Raw genomic sequence first — 16,247 nt, 5'->3', positions numbered from 1 at the left:
GCGACGATTATCCAGGGGTGCAAACCAGAGGGGCGGCGATTATCCAGGGGTGCAAACCAGAGGGGCGACGATTATCCAGGGGTGCAAACCAGAGGGGCGACGATTATCCAGGGGTGCAAACCAGAGGGGATAAGGACTACCCAGAGGAATAAACCATATGGATGAAGAATACGAAATGGTGCAACCTGAGAATAATAATAATACCCCAAGCGTAAAAACCAGGGGCCAGAGTCACGAAAGCACTTACGCAAGCACTTACGAACCTGTACATCTTTCCTCAATCTTTGGCGGCTTTGTTTCCAATTATTAAACAGTTAATGAGCTCCGAAGCGCCAGGAGGCTGTTTATAACAATAACAACAGTTGATTGGCAAGTTCTCATGCTTGTAAACTCTTTAATAAATGTAACCAAAGCCGTCAAAGATTGAGGAAAGATGTACACGTTCGTAAGTATTTGCGTAACTGCTTTCGTGAATCTGGCCCCAGGACTGGGACGAAGAATAGAAGTAGTAACCAGTGATGATTACTCAGGGATTCGAACCAGAACCTTGGTGAAACAAAAGCGGGGATGTAAACGAGGAAAGGGAGTGAAGAATGCCAGGCGAAGGGAGACGGAAAATTAAAACCTGTAGGGAGAAATTGATGAGTAGTTAAAGGCAACTGGGTCGATGAGGGGTGAAAATTTTGTTGGCAGTTCAGACTCTGGTTGGCTTGGCTGGTTGGCTTGGTCTGGCTGGCAAACTGGCTGATTGGCTGGCAAACTGGCTGGTTGGCTGGCAAACTGGCTGGTTGGCTGGCAAACTGACTCGTTGACTGGCAAACTAGCAGGTTGGCTGGCAAACTGGCTGATTGGCTGGCAAACTGGCTGTTTGACTGGCAAACTGGCAGGTTGGCTGGCAAACTGGCTGATTGGCTGGCAAACTGGCTGATTGGCTGGCAAACTGGCTGATTGACTGGCAAACTGGCAGGTTGGCTGGCAAACTGGCTGATTGGCTGGCAAACTGGCTCGTTGACTGGCAAACTGGCTCGTTGACTGGCAAACTGGCTCGTTGACTGGCAAACTGGCTCGTTGACTGGCAAACTGGCTCGTTGACTGGCAAACTGGCTCGTTGACTGGCAAACTGGCTCGTTGACTGGCAAACTGGCTCGTTGACTGGCAAACTGGCTCGTTGACTGGCAAACTGGCTCGTTGACTGGCAAACTGGCAAACTGGCAGGTTGGCTGGCAAACTGGCTGATTGGCTGGCAAACTGGCTGTTTGACTGGCAAACTGGCAGGTTGGCTGGCAAACTGGCTGATTGGCTGGCAAACTAGCTGTTTGGCTGGCAAACTGGCTGATTGGCTGGCAGACTGGCTGTTTGACTGGCAAACTAGCAGGTTGGCTGGCAAACTGGCTGGTTGACTGGCAAACTAGCAGGTTGGCTGGCAAACTAGCAGGTTGGCTGGCAAACTGGCTGGTTGACTGTCAAACTGGCTGGGTGAATGACTAATCTCCTCACCATCAATTTCCTCATTTACTGAGTACAGAGAATATACCTTCCTGTGCTTGCTGATCTCCCGAATCAACTGCCAATAGTTGCAAACTGAACTTCCAAATTTATCTAAAAAAAAAACATATGTATACATTTTCATAAAAAGTTTCGCTGTAACACGAGATTGAAAATAAGGAGAGCCTGGAACGGCCTCATGATTACTGGTGCTCTTTAGTGAAGAGCAGAAATGCCGCGTCCCGGTCCGGTCGTGCAATGAAAAAGTTCCGGTTTATGTACAGTGGCTCCCAGTGCTGCATTGTACGTGATTCAGGCCGCCCTTCATGATTTATGGAGCTCTCTAGAGTTTCTCTCTCTCTCTCGCTCTCTCTCGGCTCTTTTACCTCGCCTAAAAGAGAAGTTAGCTTTAAGTTCAGAGTTTTAGAGAGGTGATTGGGGTGACTCGGAGCCTCACTCTGAAGGCAGCCTATGTCGTCCTGGTATTTCAGTCCCAGAGAAGTGAATGGAACCAGGTCGGGTCCTGTACAGGATAAAATGATGACAGTGACGGTTGAGTGAACGCGCAGGGACAGTTTTTTCCGTCCCTTTTCCGTAATGGGACGGAAATTTGAGAGAAAACAGTAAACACAACCTAGCAAATGTGGGATTATTTATTTCGAGAATATCAGCGAGAGTAAGTTCAGTACTTTTTGCATTTGCAAGTACGAAAGTGATGCTAGTTCTAGGAACTTGTGCTAGTGATGCTAGTGGTGGTGGTTCCTTCCCTTGAGGTACGAACCACCTCTACTACGCTAGTTCAGTAGTACAAGCGGTTGAATTACTATTAGCAAACTATACACTTCATCTGGAGTCAACACCCCAATGCTTCTCCTTGTTAGGGTTGAGCTTCAGCTCCTACGTTCCGCCTTACCATCTTTAATCGACTGGAGTACAGGTTACAGTGGACATGAGCATCTTATTCTTAGAATATTCCTTTCATTAACTACAGACGCTGACAATTTGCTCTAATTGGTCTGATTCATTCATGTCCTAGTCTGTGTTCTACCTGTACGCACATAAAAAGATTATGAACGGCATATGCGAGGCTGGCTAACATCAGAACTGCCTTAAGAAATTTGTGTAAGTAATCATTTAGAACACTGCATGTCGCGTACGTCAGACCAATCTTGGAGTTTGCGGCTCCAGTGTGAAGTCCACACCTAATCAAGGCTAAGACAAAGTTGGAGAAGGTTGATTGATTGATTGATGAAGATTAAGCCACCCAATGTGGCACGGGTATGAATAGCCCGTAAGTGGTAGATTATTTGTTTAGTAAATGTATACTGTGTGCTGAGGTCGCATTTAATCGTCAGGATACTATCGCGGGGAAGGTTACTGCTTGACAGTCTTTATGAGGGTGTCCAGCGGCTGGACACCTTTTTTGACCAGAAGAGTGGCAGTGTTGATGGCTTCAGGGTGGTTACTGCAAGATTCAGGAACTCTTAAAGTTCTTCTAAGATCGTAGGTGGCTGGAGAAGGTTCAAAGGTATGCCAGATTATACCAAGGTTTACCAACAGATTAGTTTCAGAACTGCGAGAAACGAGCTACGAGGAAAAGCTACGAGAATTGAACCTCACGTTGCTTCAAGGCCGAAGAGTTTGGTGAGACATGATTACCACATATATAATTCATAGGGGAATTTAATGGGAATATAAAGATATAATTTAACATGTGTGGTAATCTCATACGGGGACTCAGGTAGAAACTGAGTACCCAAATGAGCCACAGTGACGTTAAAGAGAACTGTTTCAGATGCTAGAGTAGTTAACGAATGAAATGCATTAAGCAGTGATGTGGTGAAGGCTGACTCCATACACAGTTTCAAATGTAGATATGATAGAGACCAGTAGGCTGAGAAGCTTGTATAGCTGTTATTTAACAATTGAAAGGCGGGACCAAAGAGCTGTAGCTCAACCTCCGCAAGCATAACTAGGCCAGTACAAGGTTCGACCCCCACAAGGATGTACCCAGCTTCTTCAACAGTATAAATTTGTCCAGCCTGTCAGTGTAGTGATGTACTACTCATGCATACTGCATATGCAGGCGACGGGGCTCTCGGCATCTCTTCTCCGCCCTCTCTCTTCCACCATCACCTCCACCCTCTCTCTCTTCCCCGCCCTCTTCCCTCCACCCACTTCTCTCCAGTTTTATCATTTTTTTCCTCCGATTGTCTACCCAGTTCGCGCTCGCTGCTTGGTTCAAGTAGCCCGGAGACACGTAGAGGATCCGACCCCCATCCCAGCTCCACCCTGCACCCCCTCACCCCAGCTATACCCCGCCCCCCATCACCACACCCACACACTGCCCCCTCCCCCCTCACCACACCCACACCCTGCCCTCCTCACCACACCCACACCCGCCCCTGAGACTCATAACACCTACACTACACAAATTTATACATGCGAGGAACGAATAAAATTCCAGTCTATTTTGCTGTGGATTCTTCCAACATTTTCCTGCTAGCGGGTCACTGTATTATATTCACCCTGTGTATAATATCGGTGTCAGTGACCCCCATTACCCCTGAACAGGTCAGGGGTCACTATATTATAGTCCTCAGGTGTTTCTTGGAGGACAATCCCAACTCGTCCACGTTTGTCACATACCCAACAGCAACTACTGTTAAAACTTGGTGGAAAAGGGTCTGGTCTCCATCCTTGAGCAGACAAGCTGACATTTCTGAGTTGGTTCGGCGTCTAATGAACTAAATCATGTCAGGAGAAGTCTGGTCCATCTAGATATCCACACACACACACACACACACACACACACACACACACACACACACACACACACACACACACACACACACACACACACACACACATACAGTAAATCACTAGGAGAAGAGCGGTGTTCTCCTAAGAAGGGATAAAAGGAGTTTGTGTATCAAATATTAAAATATTTTATACAAATACATTATCATTAAGAAACGTCAAAAATTTATCGTCAAAGAAAGATGGTAGAAAACCAACGTGAAAGAACACATCATAGAAAACAAAGCCTGAAAAAAAACACAAAAATATTACAAAATTAAACCACTGTATTATTTAAACACCTTTTACTCGAATCTTTTCTTCAGGAAATAACGCTTTGCGCAATGATAATTTATTTGTGAATCTTGGTAACTTTAATAATAAAGTATAAAGCACATCTGGAGGCAAGAGGAAGGCTTGGGAAGGTCATTTCCTCACAGAGTAGAATATTTAGAACCTTATGTGGTTACTAATTTGTGTAAGAATGAATTAACCTTATTCACGCTGTGTTCCAGGGTTCGAACTCTGGCTACTCGCCAGATGAGACAATGAGCAACATTTGATCAACATTCTAACCTCAACATCGCACTCCTACGTCGCTTTCTACACGTACAAAACCATAAACGACAAGCTGGGAAATTGCAGGCATTAAAATATACTTCAATTTTAGAAGCAAGTGATAGAGAACAAAAAACATTTTTATACAAACAAAATAGGTCCAGCTGAATTGTTTGACCGAAATAGGCTGAGAACCCGACGAGGCACGACTACTAATTACTATTTAAACCCAATTACTTACCCACTTATACATATGTACATATGCAAACAAGCTTGAATGGTCCCCAAGCCAATATGCAACTGAAAACTCCACACCCAGAAGGATTCGAACCCAGACAGCCAGAAAATATATGTACATATATTTTCCAAAAGCGGGCTAAATTCAAAAGCATTCTGGGTAAAAAATAATATTTAATATCATGAGAGGGCTCGAGAAACAAGGTCCTAGGGAGAGTTAAAACGTTAAGCTGCATTAATGTTACGTTCATGAAACATCATGGGAATCATTTGGCAATTTCAGCTTCGACAAATTTTCCCCATGCAGCATTAAAGCATTGTTGAAGAAAGGGAAATTAAAATATCTTCGCGAATAAAAATCTGAATGATAGGGAAAATGTATAATTGTATCCATCCTAAAAGGGGTACCACCTCTGGTGCAAGTGTAGGGACCCATAGCCTCGGAGAAGAAAATAAAGAGTACTCAGAGAAGACCTTGTGGATCCTCACTGAACACTTTGATATTTTCTTCTCCTACCACCCCTATTCTTTTACTCTGTGTATATATATCTAACTTTATTTTAAAATTTCATTACACAAAAAAGGGTTACAACATTGGTTGTAACCCACTGTATAATTGTATCCATTGTACACAGTTTATCTGTATTTCAAAACTCGTTACAAAATACCACACTCACCACTGTGGTTGGAAGTCAGACGTTTCGAGTTAACCTCGACTAAGTTTCCTAGAGTACACATTAGGTGGTGTGGGAGTGTCATAAGCCAATGTGGGTCTGCCCCAGTGCTACCCTTTTAAAAAATATTGGCATCTATAATGATCCCCCTTGTGACTTTTATGAAGTTTCAAATCAGCAATGTGTTATCCGTAGAGTTTGTAATTAGGATTTCAGCTGTCTGAAATATATTACGTTTTCTGAGAGAGAGAGAGAGAGAGAGAGAGAGAGAGAGAGAGAGAGAGAGAGAGGGGGGGGGGGAGAGAGAGAAAGAGAGGGGGGGAGAGAGAGAGAAAGAGAGGGGGGGAGAGAGAGGGGGAGAGAGAGAGAGAGAGAGAGAGAGAGAGAGAGAGAGAGAGAGAGAGAGAGAGAGAGAGAGAGAGAGAGAGAGAGAGAGAGAGAGAGAGAGAGAGAGAGAGATTCTTTCTAATGTCTCTGTGGCTCATTTGGGTACTAAGTTTCCACCTGAGTCCTCTTGTTCGTGTTCCACCCGTGCTGAAGAGTTTGTCTTTGTTCACCCTGTCAATCCCCCTGAGAATTTTGTAGGTGGTTATCATGTCTCCCCTTTCTCTTCTGTTTTCCAGGGACGTGAGGTTCAGCTCCTTCAGCCTTTCCTCGTAGCTCATGCCTCTCAGGCATGTGTGTGTGTGTGTGTGTGTGTGTGTGTGTGTGTGTGTGTGTGTGTGTGTGTGTGTGTGTGTGTGTGTGTGTGTGTTCATATATACCCATACTCTCCTCATGGGAAGCAAGTGAGTGGAATAAATACTAGAGCCGTAGTTGGGATCAACACTACTTGTTCATCACAAATCATCACTACCCATGAAGCGAGTCTATTGCAACAGTTAATGTGTACGACGCGAGCCGCCAGGTACTTCTTTACCTTCCCATAGTAGGAATATTTAGTCTAGCTAGGACCTAGCTAGGACCTAGCTAGGACCTAGCTAGGACCTAGCAGCACCAGCAGCTATAACCAGCATAATTGTCTAGTCAACATGTGTTCTTGCTCATCATTAGTACCAATTTACTTTCCAATTAACTCCCCCAGTCATCTATTATTTACGTGTTTAATTCGTATTAATTGAAATTCGACAATTTTGACACTGACAAATGTACACTAAACAACCCCATCTTTCAAAATGATAGTACTTAAAGACTGTGGAGATATGTTCAGGACATGGATTGTATCACCATATAAATATACGAGGTTAGTTGTTAAGTGTATTCTAGATCGCAGGACAAAATTTCCTAATCCTAATACAAGCAATTGTAGGTCTAAAATGCACAGTCTTAGTCCTAATCTATATCTATTAAATAGAATGTGTTTGTCCGGGGTTGGAGGTCAGATGTCTAGAGCTAGTTTCACTCAAATATCCATGATGAATCATGTTGGGTTAAGGGGTGTCATAGGTCAGTCTGTGTCGGCACAAGTGAAATGCTTTAATATCCAAATTGAGAAAGACTCGTCCCCCTTCATGTGATTTTCCCGACATCTGAAATATTTGTGATATTTCCCATTGTTCAGCAGTTGCTTCATAACAATACTTTTCTGACTCTCGGAGAGAGCGAGAAATGGGGCGAAGGAAGGGGAGGAAGTAGGATGGGATAGGGAGAACGAAAGGGGGAAGAATAGGGGCTGAGGGGGGGGGGAAGGGAAGAATAGCGGCTGAGGGGGGGGAAGGGAAGAATAGGGGCTGAGGGGGGACAGGGAAGAGACCCGGACCCTGCAGGGTACCATTGCTACCACAGCAAGTATGGAATGTACATGCTTCGTCTCAGATTAGTTTCTCCTCAGTTCCTTTTCAAACCCACTAAACGAAATGTGTTGTACATATGTTCCAATGTCTATATATGTACAGCCATTAATGGTGGATACCCATGAAAAACAACCCACAGGATCGACTAATAAATCTAACTGGAAAAGGGCCTGAAATATAGTTTCAGGCCAAATAAAGTTTCAGGGCGCAATATATGAGTCTGAAATATAAACCTATATAACTACGGTAAACTTTCAACCCACATATTCCTGTTACTAGTTAACAATATATATTTTTATTTAGCCATTCTAATCCTCGGAAATTTTCTCTTACGTGAGTCCTTTATGTGAAAACAGGAACATAAACTACATAAAAACAGTGTACCACTCTAGTAATATATAAAAGCTGAGTAATTGCAGACGAGGGAGTCACAATAACGTGGCTGAAGTATGTTGACCAAACCACACACTAGAAAGTGAAGGGACGACGACGTTTCGATCCGTCCTGGACCTTCTCAAGTTAAGATTAGCCACAATCGACTTGAGAATGGTCCAGGACGGACCGAAACGTCATCGTCCCTTCACCTTCTAATGTGTGGTCTGGGCAACAAGCTGAGTAATTGTTTCTGGTGATAGCTTTATCTATTAGTTATTGATCAAGCATTAACTATAACGCTAGTGAGGCAGATGCAAACTGTGTCTTAGTTTAATAACTGTTCATTAACGATTCACCAAGGGATAAAAGCCTGTCGCTGCTTTATAATTAACTTGTAGCAGCCTTGAACACTTCCCGTGGACCTCACCAAGGCAAAAGAAGTAAGATACTGACTTATTGCTCAGCTTTCTCGAGTGTCGATTGATTGATTGATAAAGATTAAGCCACCCAAGAGGTGGCACGGCATGAATAGCCCGTAATCTCGAGTGTTGGGTTGCACCGTTGAGTGCTCAACGGTGCAGACACTGTACAAGTTCCTTCCGGCGTCTTGCAAGCAACTTGTAGCTGTTATTGCCCGCCCAATCACCTTGGTGTCTCGATGGAAATACACCAGCCTCCACACTTCCCGGGTTCGACCAGGAAGTGTGGAGAATACAACCAATACATCCAAAAGTTCAGTCGTTGCCTTCGCCTCACAGGACTCCAGAGGGTTGGGTGTACTGGAACGATAAGTTTCTTGTCCAGGCGTCCGAGTACCACGACTATTTCCAGACGAGGCGTGTTCTTAGCCGCTACATTGTTCTCTACGAGATCTTTAAAGAACAACAGCCCACAAGGAAGCTTTCGACAGTACCAGAGAAAGTACCTGTCCTCTAGAGAAAGTACCTGACCTCTCTATATGGGGAACCCATTAAGGAATATCAAGGTGCTTTTCGGTTTGGTTCTAGGGGAGAGGAAGAGGGGTCTCACAGCCAGGGGGTGAGAGACCTGTCCCTAGAACTATCTACGAAGTGATCAATATATCTCAACCACATTTCCCTCGAGTGAGCTTCATTTGCTCCCCGAATACAAAGGTCTTCAGGGTGTAAATGGCCATCGTTATCCTGCAGTTCAGGGCTCCTGGAGGTTTATTAATTCAAGTAAACTACTTCAGAGGAAAATTAGACGAAGATATAGGAGCTTATCTTGTGTGTGTTTAGGGAAGGTATTTTATTATTATTATTATTATTATATTATTATATATATATATATATATATATATATATATATATATATATATATATATATATATATATATATATATATATATAATATAGTATACATACACACACGAAAATAGAATCTATATCCTGCATAATCCACTTAAAAGACAGGTCTTTTGCCGGAGAAGAAGCCACTTACGTGCTATATAGACCTTTATCTACATGGGACAAACGAGTGAAACTTACCAGACTTACAAGCATATTTGAGCAGTGCTCAAATATTTGCATATCAACTCATGCAAATGAGGGGATATGCAAATACCCTCATTTGCATTTTGAGAGAATTTGCAAGCCCCTTATTCAAGTAAGGGGGCTGATCCAAAGCCCCTTATTATTGAGCTGTCAATAAGTGGAACTGATTAGACTCAGACGTCGTTGAAGCTAATTCGATTCAACGTTTTAACTGTAAATATGATAAAAACGTGATAAATGAGTCATTCTATTAAGCTTAGAACTTTCGGAAGGCGGGGCTAGGAGCCTAGCTCGACCCTGCAGCATTTCCACGTCAGCGCACACAAACACACGGCCGCTGGACTTCAATCCCCGCAAGTGTAAGATGATGAAGATAGGGAGAGGAGGAACAAGACAAGACTCTGCACCATAAGTAGAAGACAACCACAGGAAACAGTGAGACTTGGGAGTGACTGTAATTCCACCACTAACACAAGAGACGCACACAGGCAGGTGTGTGTGAGTGCGTGCACAGGTGTGTGTATGTGCGTGCGTGCGTGCGTGCGTGCGGGCGGGGCACGTGCACGCACACTAATTCCACAGCTGCCTCACCTGATTGGGCTGCCTCTTGTATGCATCATAACGACACGGAGATCGGCATGTTCCTGATTACCTGCCAGCTGGACACGGGCGAACAGTGACACGGCCGGACACGGGCTGAGACATTCCTACTGGACACGGGCCACCACCAACCACAACCGGATTCACCAAGCAGTTACGCAATAATATGCAAACCTCTACATTTTCCCACAATCTTGGGCGGTTTTGTTTAGCCCAATAAGATAATATTAATGTTATAAACAGCCTCCTGATGTTTCAGAGCTCGTAAAGTGTTTAATATATGTAAACAAAGCCGCTAAGGATTGTGGGAAAAGAAATGTACTGACGCCAGATTCACGAAGCAGTTACGCAAGTACTTACGAACCTGGACCCCAGATTCACGAAGTAGTTACGCAAGTACTTACGAACATGTACATCTTTCCTCAATCTTTGACGGCTTTGGATACATTTATTAGACAGTTTACAAGCATGAAAATTGCCAATCAACTGTTGTTAATGTTATAAACAGCCTCCTGGTGCTTCGGAGCTCATTAACTGTTTAATAATTGTAAACAAAGCCGCCAAAGATTGAGAAAAGATGGACAGGTTCGTAAGTGCTTGCGTTACTGCTTCGTGAATAGAGGTTCAGAGGGGGATAAGTACTGTCGGAAGCAGGGAGTTAGTGGGGTGGGATAAGGGAGGAGGATGAGAGTTAGAGGACAAGGGGAAAGGTTGATATATATATATGTCATCTACAATACCATGGATAACGACATTTTATTTACTAGGGGCACTGGGAGCCTCGAACAACCGACGCCACAGATGTTGAGAGGCGGGACCAAAGAGCCAGAGCTCAACCCCCGCAAGCACAACTAGGTGAGTACAACTAGGTGAGTACAGATCGCGAGGCGGTCGCTCTACCGACTGAGCTACGGATCAACCCACAATAAGAGAGGGTCCAAGAGACACACAACTGGTATCCTACCGGGACATTCGACCTCTTCAAGGCTGCCACTTGAACACAGAGGAATTCGGTGATCCACACCCTATGTCGCTTATTTCCTACGTGCTCAAGTTCTCAAGTTGCAGCCTAGGAGAGGTTGACAGTCCGAGCAGGATACGTGAAATCGTCTTGCGGGTCTCAATGTGACACTGACTCGCTTGTTCTCCTTTGATTTCTGACCACCCCGATCATCCTATGTTCACCCCATACCCCAGATCATTCCCTGTGCCCAACTTCGAACAGACAGACTTTCACTCATATAGTATATACATATGACCGGGGTCACAAAGACATGACTCGTCACAGTGTCTGCGAACATCACCTCTATACACCTGACATTTGGACCCCATTCAGCGTGCCACAAACACGAGACATAACCAGGCACTTTTCGAACAAAACGCTCCAGCATGGAGAGATTAAATAGCTCCGAGGCAAAAGAGGATTGGCCAATTACTCATTCGCGACGCTTGGCATAATTTGGTGAAGGGGGATTGTGATTAATGAGTCCGTCTGTGATTGGCTAAAGCGAAGGGATCCGGTTCGAACCCCCCCCCCCCCCCATCTTGTATCAAATTAAGCTCGTTTTCACTGGTGGGAGAGGACGCAAGGAATGACAAAGTGGAATAGGCAGTAAACAAAGAGAAGGTGAGAATTGGTAGAGAACACAATGAAGAAGCGAGGAGGGAGGAGAGAGTGCAAATGAGCGAAGAGAGAGGAAAGATGGAGGATAGAAGGGAAGTGAGGGAAGGAGGCAGAGAGAGGTGAGGGAAGGAGGTAGAGAAAGTAGATGGATGAAATGTGTGTGTGTGTGTGAGAGAGAGAGAGAGAGAGAGAGAGAGAGAGAGAGAGAGAGAGAGAGAGAGAGAGAAGAGAGAGAGAGAGAGAGAGAGAGAGAGAGGAGAGAGAGAGAGAGAGAGAGAGAGAGGAGAGAGAGAGAGAGAGAGAGAGAGAGAGAGAGAGAGAGGAGAGAGAGGAGAGAGAGAGAGAGACAGAGACAGAGACAGAGAGACAGAGAGACAGAGACAGAGAGAGACAGAAACAGACAGACAGACACACACACACACACACACAGACAGACAGAAACAGACAGACACACACACACACACAGAGAGACAGACAGAAACAGACAGACAGACAGAAACAGACAGACAGAGACAGAGAGACAGACAGACAGCCAGACAGAGAGGGGCCGAGACAGGATCCAGAACAACTTACCCAAGATCAACCCCCCCAGAGACAAGTGATCCAGATACATAGTCAACTACACTTAACATTCTCCAGCTGCTGGTGATTACCATAACAATGCTGACAAGGCCATTCCAGCTTGATATGCACCAATCACCATCAACCCTTTCCACACCTGCCTCCACAACTGCTGTGCTCAATCCACTGTAAAACCAATCTATCCCCCCCCCCCACCCCCAACCCCCCTTCAAACACATCTTCCCATAATGGGACTCATAACTTCCATGCCCACCATACCCTAAGCTCCCATGCCCTCCCCCAACCACCACAGGAAAACAGATCCAACTTCCTGATTCAGCCTTCAAGAAGTCATCAACCCTACAAATTAGGCCGTAATTCAATTTCATCAACACTTGTGCAGTCGCCATTACAATACCTTGTTTGTGTCCTTATATAAACGTACTGAAAAGCTAAATCCAACTTCTTAAGAGTCAAATAAAAAAAATCCAAGTTCAATTCGCAACATCTCAATAATTCCCTATTAAACAGAACTACAATGGATACAAGAATTAAAAGTCCACATTGTGATATGAACGTAATATTAGGACAGGGAACGTATTCATGCTATGAACTCTGGGGTGATGGGTTTACACTATAAGGGGGAATAGATGGGGTGAAAAGGAAGGGAAAGGAACTATCAGAAGGCGCCAAGCTATTACGACTATATAGCACTGGGAAGGGGGTCAGGATAAGGATTAGGGATGGGACGGAGGGAAGGAATGGTGGCCAGCCACTTAGAAGGGGTGAGAAGGAGAAAACTGGGTTCCCAAGGGTCAGTCTTCTCATTAGTACTAAAAAAACATTACTACTAATGCAATGTTATTTTTCTATTCAGAGCAAGATAACTCACAAGAAGATACGTGGAATGCCACTGTCAATTATAATCTATCAATTTCGATAAACCGGATTTTTTTTAATTTGCATAATTGTTTATTATAGAGAGTGCTCAGTGACTGACAAGCGTTGGGAGGTATGATTGATAACTTTTTGTTAGAGAATGGACAATTTTTTTTCATTATGAGAAATTTATTCGTACTTATAAAACACAAGCGACACACACACACACACACACACACACACACACACACACACACACACACAAAGGGACAGTACACAATGAAGGGGAACAGCCTACCTGTGACGACGCGTGAAAGAGACCTGGGGTGGACGTAACACCTAATCTATCTCCTGAGGCACATATAAATAGGATAACGACAGCAGCGTACTCTACACTGGCAAAAGTTAGAACATCATTCAGAAACCTAAGTAAGGAGGCATTTAGGGCGCTTTACACTGCCTACGTGAGGCCAGTCTTAGAGTATGCCGCCTCATCATGGAGTCCCCATCTGAAGAAGCATATAATGTAACTGGAAAAGGTTCAGAGGTTTGCAACGAGACTCGTCCCAGAGCTACGAGGGATGGGGTATGAGGAGCGCCTGAGGGAACTGTGCCTTACGACACTAGAAAGAAGAAAGGAGAGGGGGGACATGATAGGAACGTATAAGATACTCAGAGGGATTGACAGAGTGGACATAGACGAAATGTTCACACGGAATAGTAACAGAACGAGGGACATGGATGGAAGCTTGAAACTCAGATGAGTCACAGAGATGTTAGGAAGTTTTCTTTTAGCGTGAGAGTAGTGGGGAAATGGAATGCACTTCAGGAACAGGTTGTGGCAGCAAATACTATTCATAATTTTAAAACCAGGTATGATAGGGAAATGGAACAGGAGTCATTGCTGTAAACAACCGATGCTCGAAAGGCGGGATCCAAGAGTAAATGCTCGATCCTGCAGACACAACTAGGTGAGTACACACACACACACACACACACACACACACACACACACACACACACACACACACACACACACACACACACACACACACACACACATACACACACACACACACACACACACACACTCATACAAACACACACACACACACACACACACACACACACACACACACACACACACACACACACACACACACACACACACACACACACACACACACTCATACAAACACACACACACACACACACACACACACACACACACACACACACACACACACACACACACACATACACACACACATACACACACACCACACACACACACACACACACACACACACACACACACACACACAAACACACACACACATACAAACACACACACACACACACACACACACACACACACACACACACACACACACACACACACACACACACACACACACACACACACACACACACACACACACACACACACATATAAAACACTTCTTGTGCACCAGTTTTGACGAGATAACCCGACGTGCTCTTGACGGACACAAAAATAACACCAGTTGTTTTGACGTGCTCTGAAACACCCCAGAACTTCCAGCAACTTATAAGGAAAGCTTTTTGGAGGGAGGAGGGAGAGGAACTGGTGAAAGGGGGAGGGGATGGGATTAGGAGAGAGGCAGGGAGAAAAAAGGGAGGAGGGGAGATAGGAGCAAGGAGGGGGAGAAGAGTGAATGAACCATTTAAGTAACTTTATCTCTGCAATTTTTACTTGTATTTATTATTTTTAACTTTTAGATGTGGAATTTACACTGGAGCTACATACAACAGCATTGGTCTAACATACGTTAGTGCACAACGTTCTGAAATCTTCCTTTTTCAAGTGCTGAAGGATATACGAGTGTTCGAAAGCCTTTCATATACCGCGAATTTGATCCAGTTAATGTGTTCCACCTTGCATTTCTTTGGATTAAAGTCCAGCAGCGAATTAAAATATTGACATTGAGGATTAACCTCTGTCAGTATTACTGACAAACAACAATGATTCTAGATTGATGATTGATGAAGATTAAGCTACCCAAGAGGTGGCACGGGCATGAATAGCCCGTAAATGATTTGATTCTAATATTAAGCCTTGTTATACACTCCATTGTTAATTATCGCATTTATCATCCCTACAAAATCACTGAAAACAATTGAAGTTATGGAATGGGATCGAACCCGCGCCCTTAAACTCGTCGGGAACACGCCCCAGCCGACTCAACCATGATCGGCTAAATCACGTTCTTGTCATTTGTTCTTCACTTTCTCCCTGCGGTAAAGAACTTCCAGTTGCTCCGACTTGCCCTGCAGGTGTTTGCGTCAGCGCTGCAGGTGTTTGCGACACCGCTGCAGGTGTTTGCGTCACCGCTGCAGGTGTTTGCGTCACCGCTGCAGGTGTTTGCGACACCGCTGCAGGTGTTTGCGTCACCGCTGCAGGTGTTTGCGTCACCGCTGCAGGTGTTTGCGTCAGCGCTGCAGGTGCTTGCGTCACCGCTGCAGGTGTTTGCGTCACCGCTGCAGGTGTTTGCGTCAGCGTTGCAGGTGTTTGCGTCAGCGCTGCAGGTGTTTGCGTCACCGCTGCAGGTGTTTGCGTCACCGCTGTAGGTGTTTGCGTCACCGCTGCAGGTGTTTTGCGCCACCGCTGCAGGTGTTTGCGTCACCGCTGCAGGTGTTTGCGTCAGCGCTGCAGGTGCTTGCGTCACCGCTGCAGGTGTTTTGCGTTACCACTGCAGGTGTTTGCGTCAGCGTTGCAGGTGTTTGCGTCAGCGCTGCAGGTGTTTGCGTCAGCGTTGCAGGTGTTTGCGTCACCGCTGTAGGTGTTTGCGTCACCGCTGCAGGTGTTTGCGTCAGCGTTCGAGCACGCAACGCTCGGAACATCATCCAACATAAAACTCGAGGGATCAAACAGAATCCCCACCGGAAGTTTTGACGTCATTAAAATTCGTAAAGTTGAGACCCAACTACAAGGCTTTATTGTAAAGTTGTAATGATGCCTTTTGTCTCGTTGCTCAAGGATTAATACCCAACTGATATGCAATTTTCTTTTCCTCTGAGTTTTTATTTTATTTATATTTTTTTTGGAGTCAACATCAATGGCGCCGTCGTCGAAGCGAAAAATGTCGAGAGAAAATAATGTGAGAAA

The 16,247-nt window shown here is 44.8% G+C and overlaps 1 protein-coding gene across 1 annotated transcript; it reads right to left on the bottom strand.

Moving 5' to 3' along the window:
• Positions 1-618: 618 nt before the first annotated feature.
• On the bottom strand, positions 619-15,982 carry LOC138368804 (streptococcal hemagglutinin-like). Its single transcript, XM_069331502.1, has 4 exons — positions 15,830-15,982; positions 15,368-15,746; positions 2,864-2,996; positions 619-1,252 (listed from the first exon to the last, which is right to left on the bottom strand). Exons 1-4 carry the CDS (start codon positions 15,980-15,982, stop codon positions 619-621), a joined length of 1,299 nt encoding a protein of 432 aa, XP_069187603.1.
• Between the last annotated feature and the right edge of the window lie 265 nt (positions 15,983-16,247).

Source organism: Procambarus clarkii, chromosome 26 (genome assembly GCF_040958095.1).
Source record: "Procambarus clarkii isolate CNS0578487 chromosome 26, FALCON_Pclarkii_2.0, whole genome shotgun sequence".
Taxonomy (NCBI): Eukaryota; Metazoa; Arthropoda; class Malacostraca; order Decapoda; family Cambaridae; genus Procambarus; species Procambarus clarkii.
Note: the sequence above shows the minus strand (reverse complement) of the source record. Positions and strands in the feature narration are given on the sequence as shown.

Coding starts and splice junctions, on each gene's coding strand:
- LOC138368804 (XM_069331502.1), bottom strand. CDS start 15,982: ATGTTCCGAGCGTTGCGTGCTCGAACGCTGACGCAAACACCTGCAGCG. Junction 2,997..15,367: donor TTCTTTACCGCAGGGAGAAA/GTGAAGAACAAA, acceptor AACCTTCTCCAG/CCACCTACGATCTTAGAAGA. Junction 1,253..2,863: donor CTCATAAAGACTGTCAAGCA/GTAACCTTCCCC, acceptor CCAGTCAAACAG/CCAGTTTGCCAGCCAATCAG.